Raw genomic sequence first — 11,871 nt, 5'->3', positions numbered from 1 at the left:
AATCCTATCTCGGAGATCTATGGACAATACCTTCGACCTCATGGTCGCTCCCCATACAATCTGACAGAGCTTGAGAGTATCTGCAAAGAAGAATGGAATAAACTCTCCAAATACAGGTGTGCCAAGCTTGTAGCGTCATACCCAAGAAGACTCAAAGCTGTAATCGCTGGCAAAGGTGCTTCAACAAAGTACTGAGTGGGCTTCCCAAGTGATGGTGCGGTCTAAGGCACTGCATCGCAGTGCTTGAGTCGTCACTACAGACCTGGGTTCAATCCCAGGCTGTGTCATAGACGGACATGATCAGGAGACCCATGAGGCATCATATAATTGGCTCAGCATCGTCCGGGTTAGGGGAGGGTTTGGCAGGCTGTGATTTTCTTGTTCCATCATGCTCTAGCGATTCCATGTGGCGGGTCGGCTGCCTGCACACTGACTTCGGCCGCCAGCTGTACGGTGTTTCCTCTGGCACATTGGTGCGTCTGGCTCCCAGGTTAAGTGAGCAGTGTGTCAAGGAGTAGTGCGGCCTGGCAGGGTCTTGTTTTGGAGGACGCATAGCTCTCGATTTACGCCTCTCCTGAGTCTATACGGGAGTTGCAACGATGGGACAAGACTGTAACTACCAATTGGATATCATGAAATTGGGGAGAAAAAGAGATAAAAAGTACAACAAATAATTTAAAAAATTGAGTACAGGGTCTGAATACTTATATAAATGTAATATTTCAGTTTATTTTATATTTTAGACATTTGCCAACATTTCTAAAAGCCTGTTTTTGTTTTGTCATTATGGGGTATTGATTGTAGATTTTATTTTAAATAATTGAATCATTTTTAGAATAAGGCTGTAACGTAAGAACATGTGCAAAAAGTCAAGGGCTCTGAATACTTGCTAATGCACTGCCTACCTATATCTCCTTATTAAAAAACAAGTCATCTTACTTACAGGTTCATCTTACTTACATGTTCGCTTGAGAACCTTGAGGATCTCGAAATGGAGTCAATCAGCAGTGGTGAGCGCTCTAAATATGAGCCAGTCCAGGATGTAGTGGGCCTACCTGTGGGGACAGGTGTGGTAGAGACTTCCAACATTTGTCCTGAGAATCCTACCAGACATGATTTTGAACTGGTAGGAGTGAGATTTTTGGAAAAAGTGGATTCCTGCTTTTTGGCTGACCCATACAGTATGTTGTGTCAGGCTGGGTAAAGGACAAACTGGGAATGGTTACATTTGTGAAAGTTTTTAGAAATGGAATTGTTTAGATTTTTTGTGTATCTTCCTCCCAGAGGAAGCAGGCACTTCGAGTCACGTGGCTCGAGAAGCAGGGCACCGCTAAAAGGGTTGATCAGTGGGGTAGTGTGATTCCTGCCATTTGTTGAGACATAGACCCGGTAGCAATGGTGAGGCTGAGAATACCCTCTCTGTCTTGTTGGGCTTTCACACAGAGTTTCTACCTGATAAGGTCAGGTTAGGTTATATTTGTAATTCTGTGAGGGCCTTTGTTCCGAAGCTGCTTCAGTGTTTTAGGTACCAAGGATTCGGACATGTTGCAGCTGTGTGTAGAAGGGAGATCCAACGATGTCAGAAATGTGTACAGTTGGGATAGAGAAAGCACTGTGTGACAACTGTGGGGGTGCCCATGAAGCTGGGAATCCAAAGTGCCCTCTGAGAGAGAGAGAGAGAGAGAGAGAGAGAGAGAGAGAGAGAGAGAGAGAGAAGAAGACCGCACCACCCTCTGGAGAGCCCTGCAGTGCAGTTGCCGTACCAGGCGGTATTATCTGTAATTGGGGCCAAGACACATTTCTTCAGCCTGCTGGGGTTGAAGAAATGGGGCCATACGGGCCCTCACATCCTCCCCATAGGCTGTCTCATCATTGTTGGTAATCAGGCCTACAACTGTTGTGTCGTCTGCAAACTTGATGATTCATTTGGAGGCATGCATAGACACTGAGTCATGGGTTAACAGGGAGTATAGGAGGTGGCTGAGCACGCACCCTTGTGGGGCCCCTGTGTTGAGGATCAGCGAAATGGAGGAGTTGTTTCCTACCTTCACCACCTGGGGGCTGCCCGTCAGGAAGTCCAGGACCCAGTTGCACAGGGCGGGGTTCAGACCCAGGGCCCAGAGCTTAATGATGAGCTTGGAGGGTACTATGGTGTTAAAGGCTGAGCTATAGTCAATGAACATGAATCTTACATAGGTATTCCTCTTGTCCAGGTGGGATAGGGCAGTGTGTAGTGAGATGGCAATTGCATCGTCGGTAGGTCTATTGGGGCAGTATGCAAATTGAAGTGGGTCTAGGGTGTCAGGTAAGGTAGAGGTGATATGATCCTTAACTAGCCTCTCAAAGCACTTCATGATGACAGAAGTGAGTGCTACGGGGCGATAGTCATTTAGATCAGTGAAATTTGCTTTCTTGGGTACAAGAAAGATATTTTGAAGAAAGTGGGGATAGGGAGAGATTCAATGTATCAGTGAACACTCTAGCCAGCTGGTCTGTGCATGCTCTGAGGACACGGCTAGGGATGCCGTCTGGGCCGGCAGCCTTGCAAGTTTTAACTTGTGTCTGAGCAGTTGAATCGCAACTCCACTTTGTCTATGTACTGATGTTTTGCCTGTTTGATTGCCTTATGGAGGGAAAAACTACACTGTTTGTATACGACCATATTCCCAGTCACCTTGCCATGGTTAATTGCGGTGGTTCACACTTTCAGTTTTGCGCAAATTCTGCCATCTATCCATGGTTTCTGATTTGGGTAGGTTTTAATAGTCACAGTGGGAACAACATCCACTATACACTTCCTGATGAACTCAGTCACCGTGTCAGCATATATGTCAATGCTATTCTCGGAGGATACCTGGAACATATCCCAGTCCGCGTCATCAAAATAATCTTGAAGCCTGGAGTCCGATTGGTCAGACCAGCGTTGAATAGACCTTAGCACTGGTATTTCCTGTTTGAGTTTCTGCCTATATGAAGGGAGGAGCAAAATGGGTCATGATCTGATTTGCCAAAGGGACGTTGGGGGAGGGCCTTGTAGGCATCCCAGAATTTGGAGTAGCAGTGGTCAAGTGTTTTAGCAGCACCAGTACTACAGTCAATGTGTTAATAGAACTTCAGTAGCGTTTTCCTCAAATTTGCTTTGTTAAAATCCCCACTACAATAAATGGATATGTAGTTTCTAGTTTACACAAGTCCAGTGTAGTTCCTTGAGGGCCGTCGTGGTATCGGCTTGAGGGGGAATATACACGGCTGTGACTATAAACAAAGATACTTTTCTTGGTGAGGTAATGCGGTTGGCATTTGATTGTGAGGTATTCTAGGTCGGGTGAACAAAAGGACTTGAGTTTCTGTACGTTATCACAATCACACCATGAGTAGTTAATCATGAAACATATACTCTGCCTTTCTTTTTCCCGGAGAGTTGTTTATTCCTGTCTGCGCCATGTACTGAGAAACCCAGCTGGCTGTATGGACCGGGACAGTATATCAGAGCCATGATTCCGTGAAACAGAGTATGTTTCAGTCCCTGATGTCTCTTTGGAATGAGATCCTCGCCCTGAGCTCGTCTACTTTATTGTCCAGAGACCGAACATTAGTGAGTAATATACTGTGAAGCGGTGGATGTTGTGCACACCTCCTGAGTCTGACTAGAAGCCCACTCTGAATACCTCTACTTCGCAGTCAGCGGCGTCTTGGAGCAGCCTCTGGGATGAGTTCAATTGCCCTGGGGAGTACAAACAAAGGATCCAATTTGGGAAAGTCTTATTCCTGGTCGTAATGCTGGTGAGTTTCCGCCACTCTGATATCCGAAAGTTATTTCTGGCTGTATGTAATAACACAAAAAACTCTCTGGGCTAATAATGTAAGAAAAAAACACAACCCCCCCCCCGAAATACAGCCAAGTTGCTTAAGAGCTCGAAGCAGAGCTGCCATGTCTGTCGGTGCCATCATGTGGCACCATCATGCGGAGTGTCTCGGATGAAATTGTAATGACCCTGGGTTTATAAGCACGGATATCGACTCTGCTGTTTGAGCATACTTTTGCTGCACAGTCGACAGTGCGCTGGACTTCGGGCTAGAAGGTCAAGGGTTCAAGACCTGCTCCCTGCCTGTGTCATTACACTGGTGTCAGAAGTGATCGGACCTTGCATCCATGACAGTGCGTGGGCTTGGTCAGTGAGCGTGTTCCTATAAGACTTAGAGTCGCAAACTAGTGCGAGGACGCACTCTTTGAAAGGAGGGAGTACTGTAAGGACCCTGGGTTTATAAGCACTGATATCGACTCCACCGCCCAGTTGACTTAGGGCTAGAAGGTTGAGGGTTCGAGACCTGCTCCCTGCTGTTTCATTACAAAATGTTCTGAGACCGGGTTGCAACAAGAGACACAGATCAAAGCAGGCCTCCAAGACCCAAATATTGTTCTCAGTCGCAAACCGAAGCTAAATAAGTCAGTTCAGACCCGTTAAGGTGATTCATTACAGGTGACTATTATTTAGCCCTGACAAAAATATATATAGATATTTTTAGTATCTAGTTAGTTAGTGTAGTCTACTTGCATTGATTAGATCTTGAGAAAGAATTAAAGTCACCCTACAGTTCTACCACAGATTTTATTTTAAAGAACTAGGCTACTAGCTACAGCAGTTTACACGTAGGAACAGAACTTCGTGACATTTTTGCACATCAGGCGGGAGGAATTTCGCAGGTGCACTGGATGAACTTTCACCCCCACAAACGGATTCATTGTTTTGATTCAGCTAGCGTTGCATTGCATATTTATGTGCTTAGAGACCACCCGATTGATAGCTTCCATAGGAACAGCCGTTGTTGAGTGATGCCTATATAGCTAGACGGAACCGTTGTGTTGTCCGAAAGACGAACAAAAACAATGTCTCTGGAACGATATTATAGCATAGCTAGCGAACTGGCTAACCTGACCTTTCGCAACAACAACATGGGAACGCTATTACAACGGAGCTGATCAATAATTTGTCGCCACTGGTCAATTAACGTTACTTAGTACAGACAAATTCATGCTTACTTACACTTTGCTAACATTTTGAAAAGGTAAGTTGATTCGCCAGCAAACTTGACTAGCTACGAAAGTTAGCTCCTTGGTTACCAGGTTACGGTCAGCTGTTCCAGCAATCAATGGTGGATGATGTTCCAGCAATCAATGGTGGATGATGTTCCAGCAATCAATGTTGGATGATGTTCCAGCAATCAATGTTGGATGATGTTCCAGCAATCAATGTTGGATGCTCTCACAATGATCGATGACATTGGTTAGCTAAAAGGAACTGCTAAATAATACGTTATGTCAATATGTTGTCATGTTTTTCTGTCATCTGTCTGCCAATTGATAATATTTAATAATGTGTTGTGATGGATACAGTTTTATTAACGTGATTTCACCTGAAACAGTCACTAACTTCCAATGTGCGAGGAAAAGCCAGAGACGTTGGACTTCGTCAAAGACTTCCAAGAGTATCTCAGTCAGCAGACTCAACATGTGAACATGATCTCAGGCTCTGTCAGTGGCGTCAAAGAGGTGGACGAGTTGCCAGCAGGTAGGCCTAGCCAAGAATGTCCAAGGAACTCTGTTAGTTTGAGGTAGACTGGCTCTGGCACTCTAAAGAGCCAAATACTCCACGAAAACAATGTAATTTGCGATACAGTTCTAGGAACATAAAGCCATTTACTTTCATATCACATCCAGGCTTTATCACAGTTGCAGCCAACAGTATTTTTCAGTTATAACACATTTCTGATTGCCTTCTTCCGTTACCCACACAGGTGGTCACCTTCCATCTGTCTTCCATAAACACTCTCTGTAACATGGAGATATGGCCATGTGGGAACTCTAACTCTATACATTTTTTCATCACTAATATTTCTCACTGATATGAAAGATACGTTCCTTATGTTTCCAAAACTGTACCGTAAGCGATGTGTGTTCCCGTTCAGACCGAGCGTAGGAACTCTTAACAAATGTCCCCCAGGAAGAAGATAGCTTTATGAACAGGCGCGAAAGGTAGTTGGCGTCTATGAATGGTGTACGGTAGGCCTAACTATGGCATCAACACGCAGACCATAATTTGACTATCCAAACTGTTATATCCATGTCTCTGTTATCATTCTAAAATCCATTAATGTGAGCGAATGTAATTATTTCTCTATAATAGATATTTCCCTTGAAACTGTGTGTTGTGATTATTCCTGTACCTGTGCAGACTGCAGTCGGAATGGGCTGGACCACCCCTCAGCAGATATGTCCCTTGACGACGGCTCAGGGATGCTGGTGGATGGCTTCGAGAGAACATATGACGGCAAACTCAAGTGCCGTTACTGTAACTATGCCACCAGAGGCACAGCACGATTAATTGAGCACATCCGCATTCACACAGGTGAGCTTGAATGGACCCGATAACACCATGCACATGCTACCAGGTGATATGACTAGATTCATCACTAGTTGAGCATTTTCCCTTATACAAAGCTGGCACCCTTTATTTTCATTAGGCCTAGTTAGAGCAATCAATGCCAAAAAACATTTCATCCTAAGACCTTATTCTTCCTTCTAATTCTTTATCTCCCTCTTTCCTCTTCTCAAACAGGAGAGAAACCCCACAGATGCCACCTGTGCCCCTTCGCCTCTGCCTATTTGCGCCATCTAGAGGCCCACATGCGCTCCCACACAGGAGAGAAGCCTTACAAGTGTGAGCTGTGCTCCTTCCGCTGCAGTGACCGTAGCAACCTGTCACACCACCGCCGCCGCCGGCACAAGCTCTTACCAATGAAGGGTGCTCGCTCCTCTCTCTCCCACAAGAAGATGCTGAGCGTCTTGCAGAAGAAGACCAGCCTGGGGTACGGTCGCCGGCTCCTCATCAACTTCAGCCCCCCCTCCATGGTGGTGCACAAGGCTGAGCACCTGGATGACTACTCCCACGAGCTGCCCCACCTGCGCCAGGAGACCTACGACAACCAGGGCGCTGGTGGAGATGGTAGGTCAATGGACGACCACCACAATCATCACCACAACCTGGTCATGGAAAACCCCCTCAACCAACTCTCGACCCTGGCCGGCCAGCTGGCCAGCCTGCCCTCGGAGGCTGAGGACCAGACCCAGCAGCCTCCCATGTCTCCAGGTGCAGAGTCCTGTGTGGACGAGAAGCCCTTCCTCATCCAGCAGCCTCACCCAGGCACTGCTCCTGCTGCTGTGTCAGCCAGCACTGCCCATGCCTCTTCCTCCTCCATCACCCCAGAGCCCAGGCCCCCACCACACAGCAACTGCAGCCCCGGGGCAGATCCCCGCAGTGAGCATAGTGGGCGCACCAGTACCCCCAGCATCACCAACAGCCAGCCCAGCACACCAGCCCCGGGCCTGCCCTCGTTGCATCAAGACCCCCAGATGCTGCACCACTGCCAGCACTGTGACATCTACTTTCCTGATAACATCCTGTACACCATCCACATGGGCTGCCACGGCTACGAGAACCCCTTCCAGTGCAACATCTGTGGCCACAGGTGCAGGAGCAAGTACGACTTTGCCTGCCATTTTGCCAGAGGGCAGCATAAGCAGTGACTTGTTGCCGGGTCAGTGACTGGAGGGAATGAATGGAGGTTGTTTTTATTTAATTCCATGATGGTGATTTTATTTATTGCTGTTGAACTTTCTGAAATTGGCCTTGATGTAGCCTCTGAAAATTCCATGTAGTGAATTAGATTTTATAGGGGGATAATAACACATTTGACAGTGCCCATGCATTTGTAGCTAGAGTGTAGGGATGGAGTGGTTTTAGAGGTACATGTCACTTGGCCTGTTTGATCATGAACATTCCTCATGTGGGTTTTTGACATGAACACTATTTTCCGCCTTACGAACATAGTTCTAGATGATGCTAACCCCTTTGTGAGAGTGCTCTTTAGTGGCTGTAACCATAACCAACTAAACCATTTCAGAGTGAAAGACTGCACCATTCATGCCTCCCAACAGTGCCTGCGATATTCACAATCTCTTTACCCGTACTGAAATGGACACATCTTATATGTTGAGATGTTTTTGCGTTCGTTTTCTTCTTGTCATTTGTGATGGATCGGTACACAGTGCCCTACTTTAACCACCGGTAGGTAGCCTAGCGGTTAGAGCGTTGGGCCAGTAACTGAATGGTCGCAGGTTTGAATGCCGAGCTGACAAGGAGAAGAATCTGTGCCCCTGAGCAAGGCACTTAACCCTCATTTGCTCCAGGGACACCGTACTACTATGGCGGACCTTGTAAAACAAAACATTTCACTGCACCTCTCCGGTGTATGTGACAATAAGTGCTTTTCTTATTTGAGCAACTTTTTGTTATTTGGATGTTGCATAGAATAAAGCCTAACCTATACATCATGTTATATTCTGACCTTTAAATAACATATGTCATTGCGAGATCTAACACGTTTACTGTCAAAGCAGTATCACCATATCTCTCTCTTCTCCTTTGTCATGTCTACTGAGTTCAAAATTGCCAAGTAGCACCAGAGATGCCATGTTTTAGCATACATGCGATGCCTTGGGATTCCTCCTGTCCTGCATTAATCAAGGCATTGCATATTGTGGATCTCAATGCTTTTTTTGATATTTATTGAGTATTCTATTCTACATTTTCTGGCCTGATGGGTGTTGTCAATGACATTGACATTATGCTGAAGTGAAGACTACTGCCTTAGCAGGGTTGTTTTATATTGGAAACTGTTGTCTGTTGCATAGCAACATTTGTGAAGAATAGTTACTTTTACTAGGACTAGTTGCATGTCAACATGCGTACAGGCATCCAATGTTGGAGGGGGAAGTTCACAGAAGAAGAAACACCTGTAAGGAAATTTGTTTGTGTTGTGTCTTTTATGGGACAGGTGAATGTTGAAGTGTTTTGGCGGTCAAATTTTATGTGAGAGGAAATATTAACACATTTCTGAGTAAAGTGTTTTCTAACAGATCGTTTCTTTGTCTCAACTGTCTTTTGTCCGTTTTCTTGGTGTCTCTGAATGAACATTCTGTCAGAATGCAAAATGTCACATATTTGATCTGTTTCAATGCTAGCACATGGAATAAGATGTTCAGACACCAATAATTGTCTTTTGAGAATGCTTTTAATCATTTTGCCAAAGTAGCAAAGACATACATGATTGTGTACAGTAGCAGTGAATATACTTCATTGCCTCAGGTGAACTGAATTGATAGTTTAAATAATTATAGTTTGTTGAGGCTGGTCAGCTTTGTCTTACGCTTCCACCTTAGCCTGGAACTCTTCCTTATCAGACACTTTCTGATCTGGCTTCTCCAGGTCTGAGGAAAGGAAGACCTGTTTATGTCGACATTGTGTCTGAACCAGAGAGATAACATGCATAACATTCAGAAGATTATGACGGTGCTCCTAATTGTTTGAGATTTTTCAACAGCCTAAAGCAAACATCAGCAGCAAATATTAGCCCATACAGATCTGTGCCCAGGTTAGTATGTCCATGTATGTCTAGAGAAATCATGACTTCATGGCCCTACTAAGAGTTGACTTCTGACCTTTGAGCTGGATGGGTCCTAGGACCAGGGTGTGGCTCTCCTGGGAGGGTCCCTGGCCTTACGGCTGCGGTTGTCTCGGCGGCAGCTGGAGTTTGTAGTCGGTGGCTTAACAAATGGTGACCTACTGCAGGTACACAAACCTGTGGGCTCACAGGAACTTGAAGGCCTGGAAGGTGAAGCGGGTGTCGCCACTGGTACCAAAGGTGTAGCTGCGGGTGTATCAGAAACAAACTTTTATTTTATCAAGATCCTTGAAGAATAAGAACTTGTTGATAAAGTATAGGACCCAGAATGTTTCCTTCTCCACGATATCTCATGGCTCTGCAGGTCAGCAGTCTGTTTCTTACCTGTTGCTCACCAGGTTGTAGGATCTGGTTTGGAAGTCATGAGGGGAGGGAGAGGCCACACAGGTGTCCAGGAACATGTAGGCTGCTGTCGGACCCCCTCAGATGGACCTGGATGTACAAGTTCTGGTTGAGGGTAATTTCATATGGAGTCTGGGCTATCTGGGTGTAGAAGTTGCTGCTGGTAAAGAGGGCCATTGTGCCATTGAATCTGCCCATGCCTGTGATGGTACTCTTATCCCCATCATGCTTGGTCTTGTACATAATCTAGAACATGGTGTCCTGCTCCATAAGACATACCACTCGCAGCATGAAATGAGAAAGGTGTGTGATCTCGCCTGAGTCGGACCGGTAGGGTGGCGTTGGTGTAATCTACTCTCCCATTCTCAAACTGTTTAGAGTGTTAGGCAAAAAAAAGGTATTGGACAAGAAATAGAAAGTGATTGGAAAATGTAGATGCTAGTCGATGTAGCAATATCCACTGTTCATAAAACATAAACATTTGCAGCACCATAGATAGAGCTCTATGTAGATTTGTACATACCAAACATAGTAGTAATCGCTTTGCTTTTGGTGAGTTCATTTACCGTTCGTTGGGTCCCACAGGTGTTGATCGGGAAGCTGAGCACCACCTGCTAGCTGTTGACCTGAGGTGCTGGTCGTTCAGGAACAAGTTGTAGGCATCGTAGCCCCTTGAGTTTGGGTTGGATCTTTGAATCACTATGTTCATGTTGTCGGAGGAGCAGTCCATTCGACCTGAAACACAACAAAATAAATCAAATCAACCTAAGTTCCTAACATTTAATATCGATGTCAGAATAACTGAGATAAATGTGTTCGATAACTGCATGTGAGGGAGCTGCTGAACATGGCCCTGAAGCCCCTGCTGACCCCTGAGTAGTCAGAGTGGAAGACAACCGTCATTTAGTTAGAGGAGTGGTAGGCATCCGAAGAGGTGCCATTGTTGATGTCAGATTGTACGTATCAGACAGACGAGTAGACAGACGACCCATCGTACACAGAGATGTACGACCCATCGTACACAGTAGCAGCAGTTCTCCAACCTGAACCAACAAAGAGCATACATTTACTGTGTAGGGGACTGAAATAGATGTCAATGTGAACTCCATTTCGAGATCTGTCTTCATGCACATTCAGAATGATTGAAATCCATTAGATTGTTCTTGAAAGGGAACTGTCAAGCTGAAGCTTTACTCAAATCTTTTACATTAAGATTAAACAAATGAGGTTAATCACAGGAACCATTTCTGAAGAGGAATCTTCACTCACTCCAGGTCAGTGAATGACAGGAAGATCCTGAGGCCAGAGGGAGCTGATAGATCCCATACACAGTAGGTGTTGTCATGGTAATATTCTGGATAGTAGGGACTGGAGATGAAACCAGAGCCATGCAGGTTTCTTCCACTGGTGGTGCGAGTTCCTGAGACTTGGAAAGAGCAATGAAACACAAAATCCATTTAAATGACTTCAAGAGAGATCTTCTTGACACCATATGTGATTTACTACAGTAAATCATTTTTGGTGTCAAAGGTTTATTTAGTTGCACATTGATCTTTACTTGTGTTCTGTCATTCTACAGCTTATTGAGTCAACTTTTTTAATGGATGTTATGGGAAGTTGAAATAGCTGATATGGATGGAATATCTGGTGTGGTGGTGGGGCAGTTTGCTGTGTGAATGAAAACATAAGAATGAGAAATATCCAAACCAAACTGGAGTAAATGCAACGGTGCTTAAAGTCATTGAGGGGGTGTGTGACTGGTACTACTGCATTCATTTTTTAAGATTGTTCAAAGCTAAACTTCAACTGCATATTAACAGGATGTATGACTCAATATTTTTTTCAGATTATCTGGTACATATTTTACATAGGCCTACTTAGAGTGGATGCGCAACCCAAGTCTTGGTAGCAGGGGTTAGTATTTCTGCCCCGAATTATCTTTTTGTG

The 11,871-nt window shown here is 45.1% G+C and overlaps 1 protein-coding gene across 1 annotated transcript; it reads left to right on the top strand.

Moving 5' to 3' along the window:
• Window positions 1–4,682: 4,682 nt before the first annotated feature.
• On the top strand, window positions 4,683–8,983 carry LOC115135066 (zinc finger protein Pegasus-like). Its single transcript, XM_029669309.2, has 4 exons — window positions 4,683–5,067; window positions 5,425–5,570; window positions 6,234–6,407; window positions 6,618–8,983. The coding sequence occupies exons 2-4, from the start codon at window positions 5,438–5,440 to the stop codon at window positions 7,583–7,585; spliced, it is 1,275 nt and encodes a 424-aa protein (XP_029525169.1). The 5' UTR covers window positions 4,683–5,067; window positions 5,425–5,437; the 3' UTR covers window positions 7,586–8,983.
• The last annotated feature ends 2,888 nt before the right edge of the window (window positions 8,984–11,871 follow it).

Source organism: Oncorhynchus nerka, linkage group LG10, assembly GCF_034236695.1.
Source record: "Oncorhynchus nerka isolate Pitt River linkage group LG10, Oner_Uvic_2.0, whole genome shotgun sequence".
Classification (NCBI taxonomy): domain Eukaryota; kingdom Metazoa; phylum Chordata; class Actinopteri; order Salmoniformes; family Salmonidae; genus Oncorhynchus; species Oncorhynchus nerka.
The sequence above is the reverse complement of the archived record's forward strand: the minus strand, read 5'-3'. Positions and strand labels throughout refer to the sequence as shown.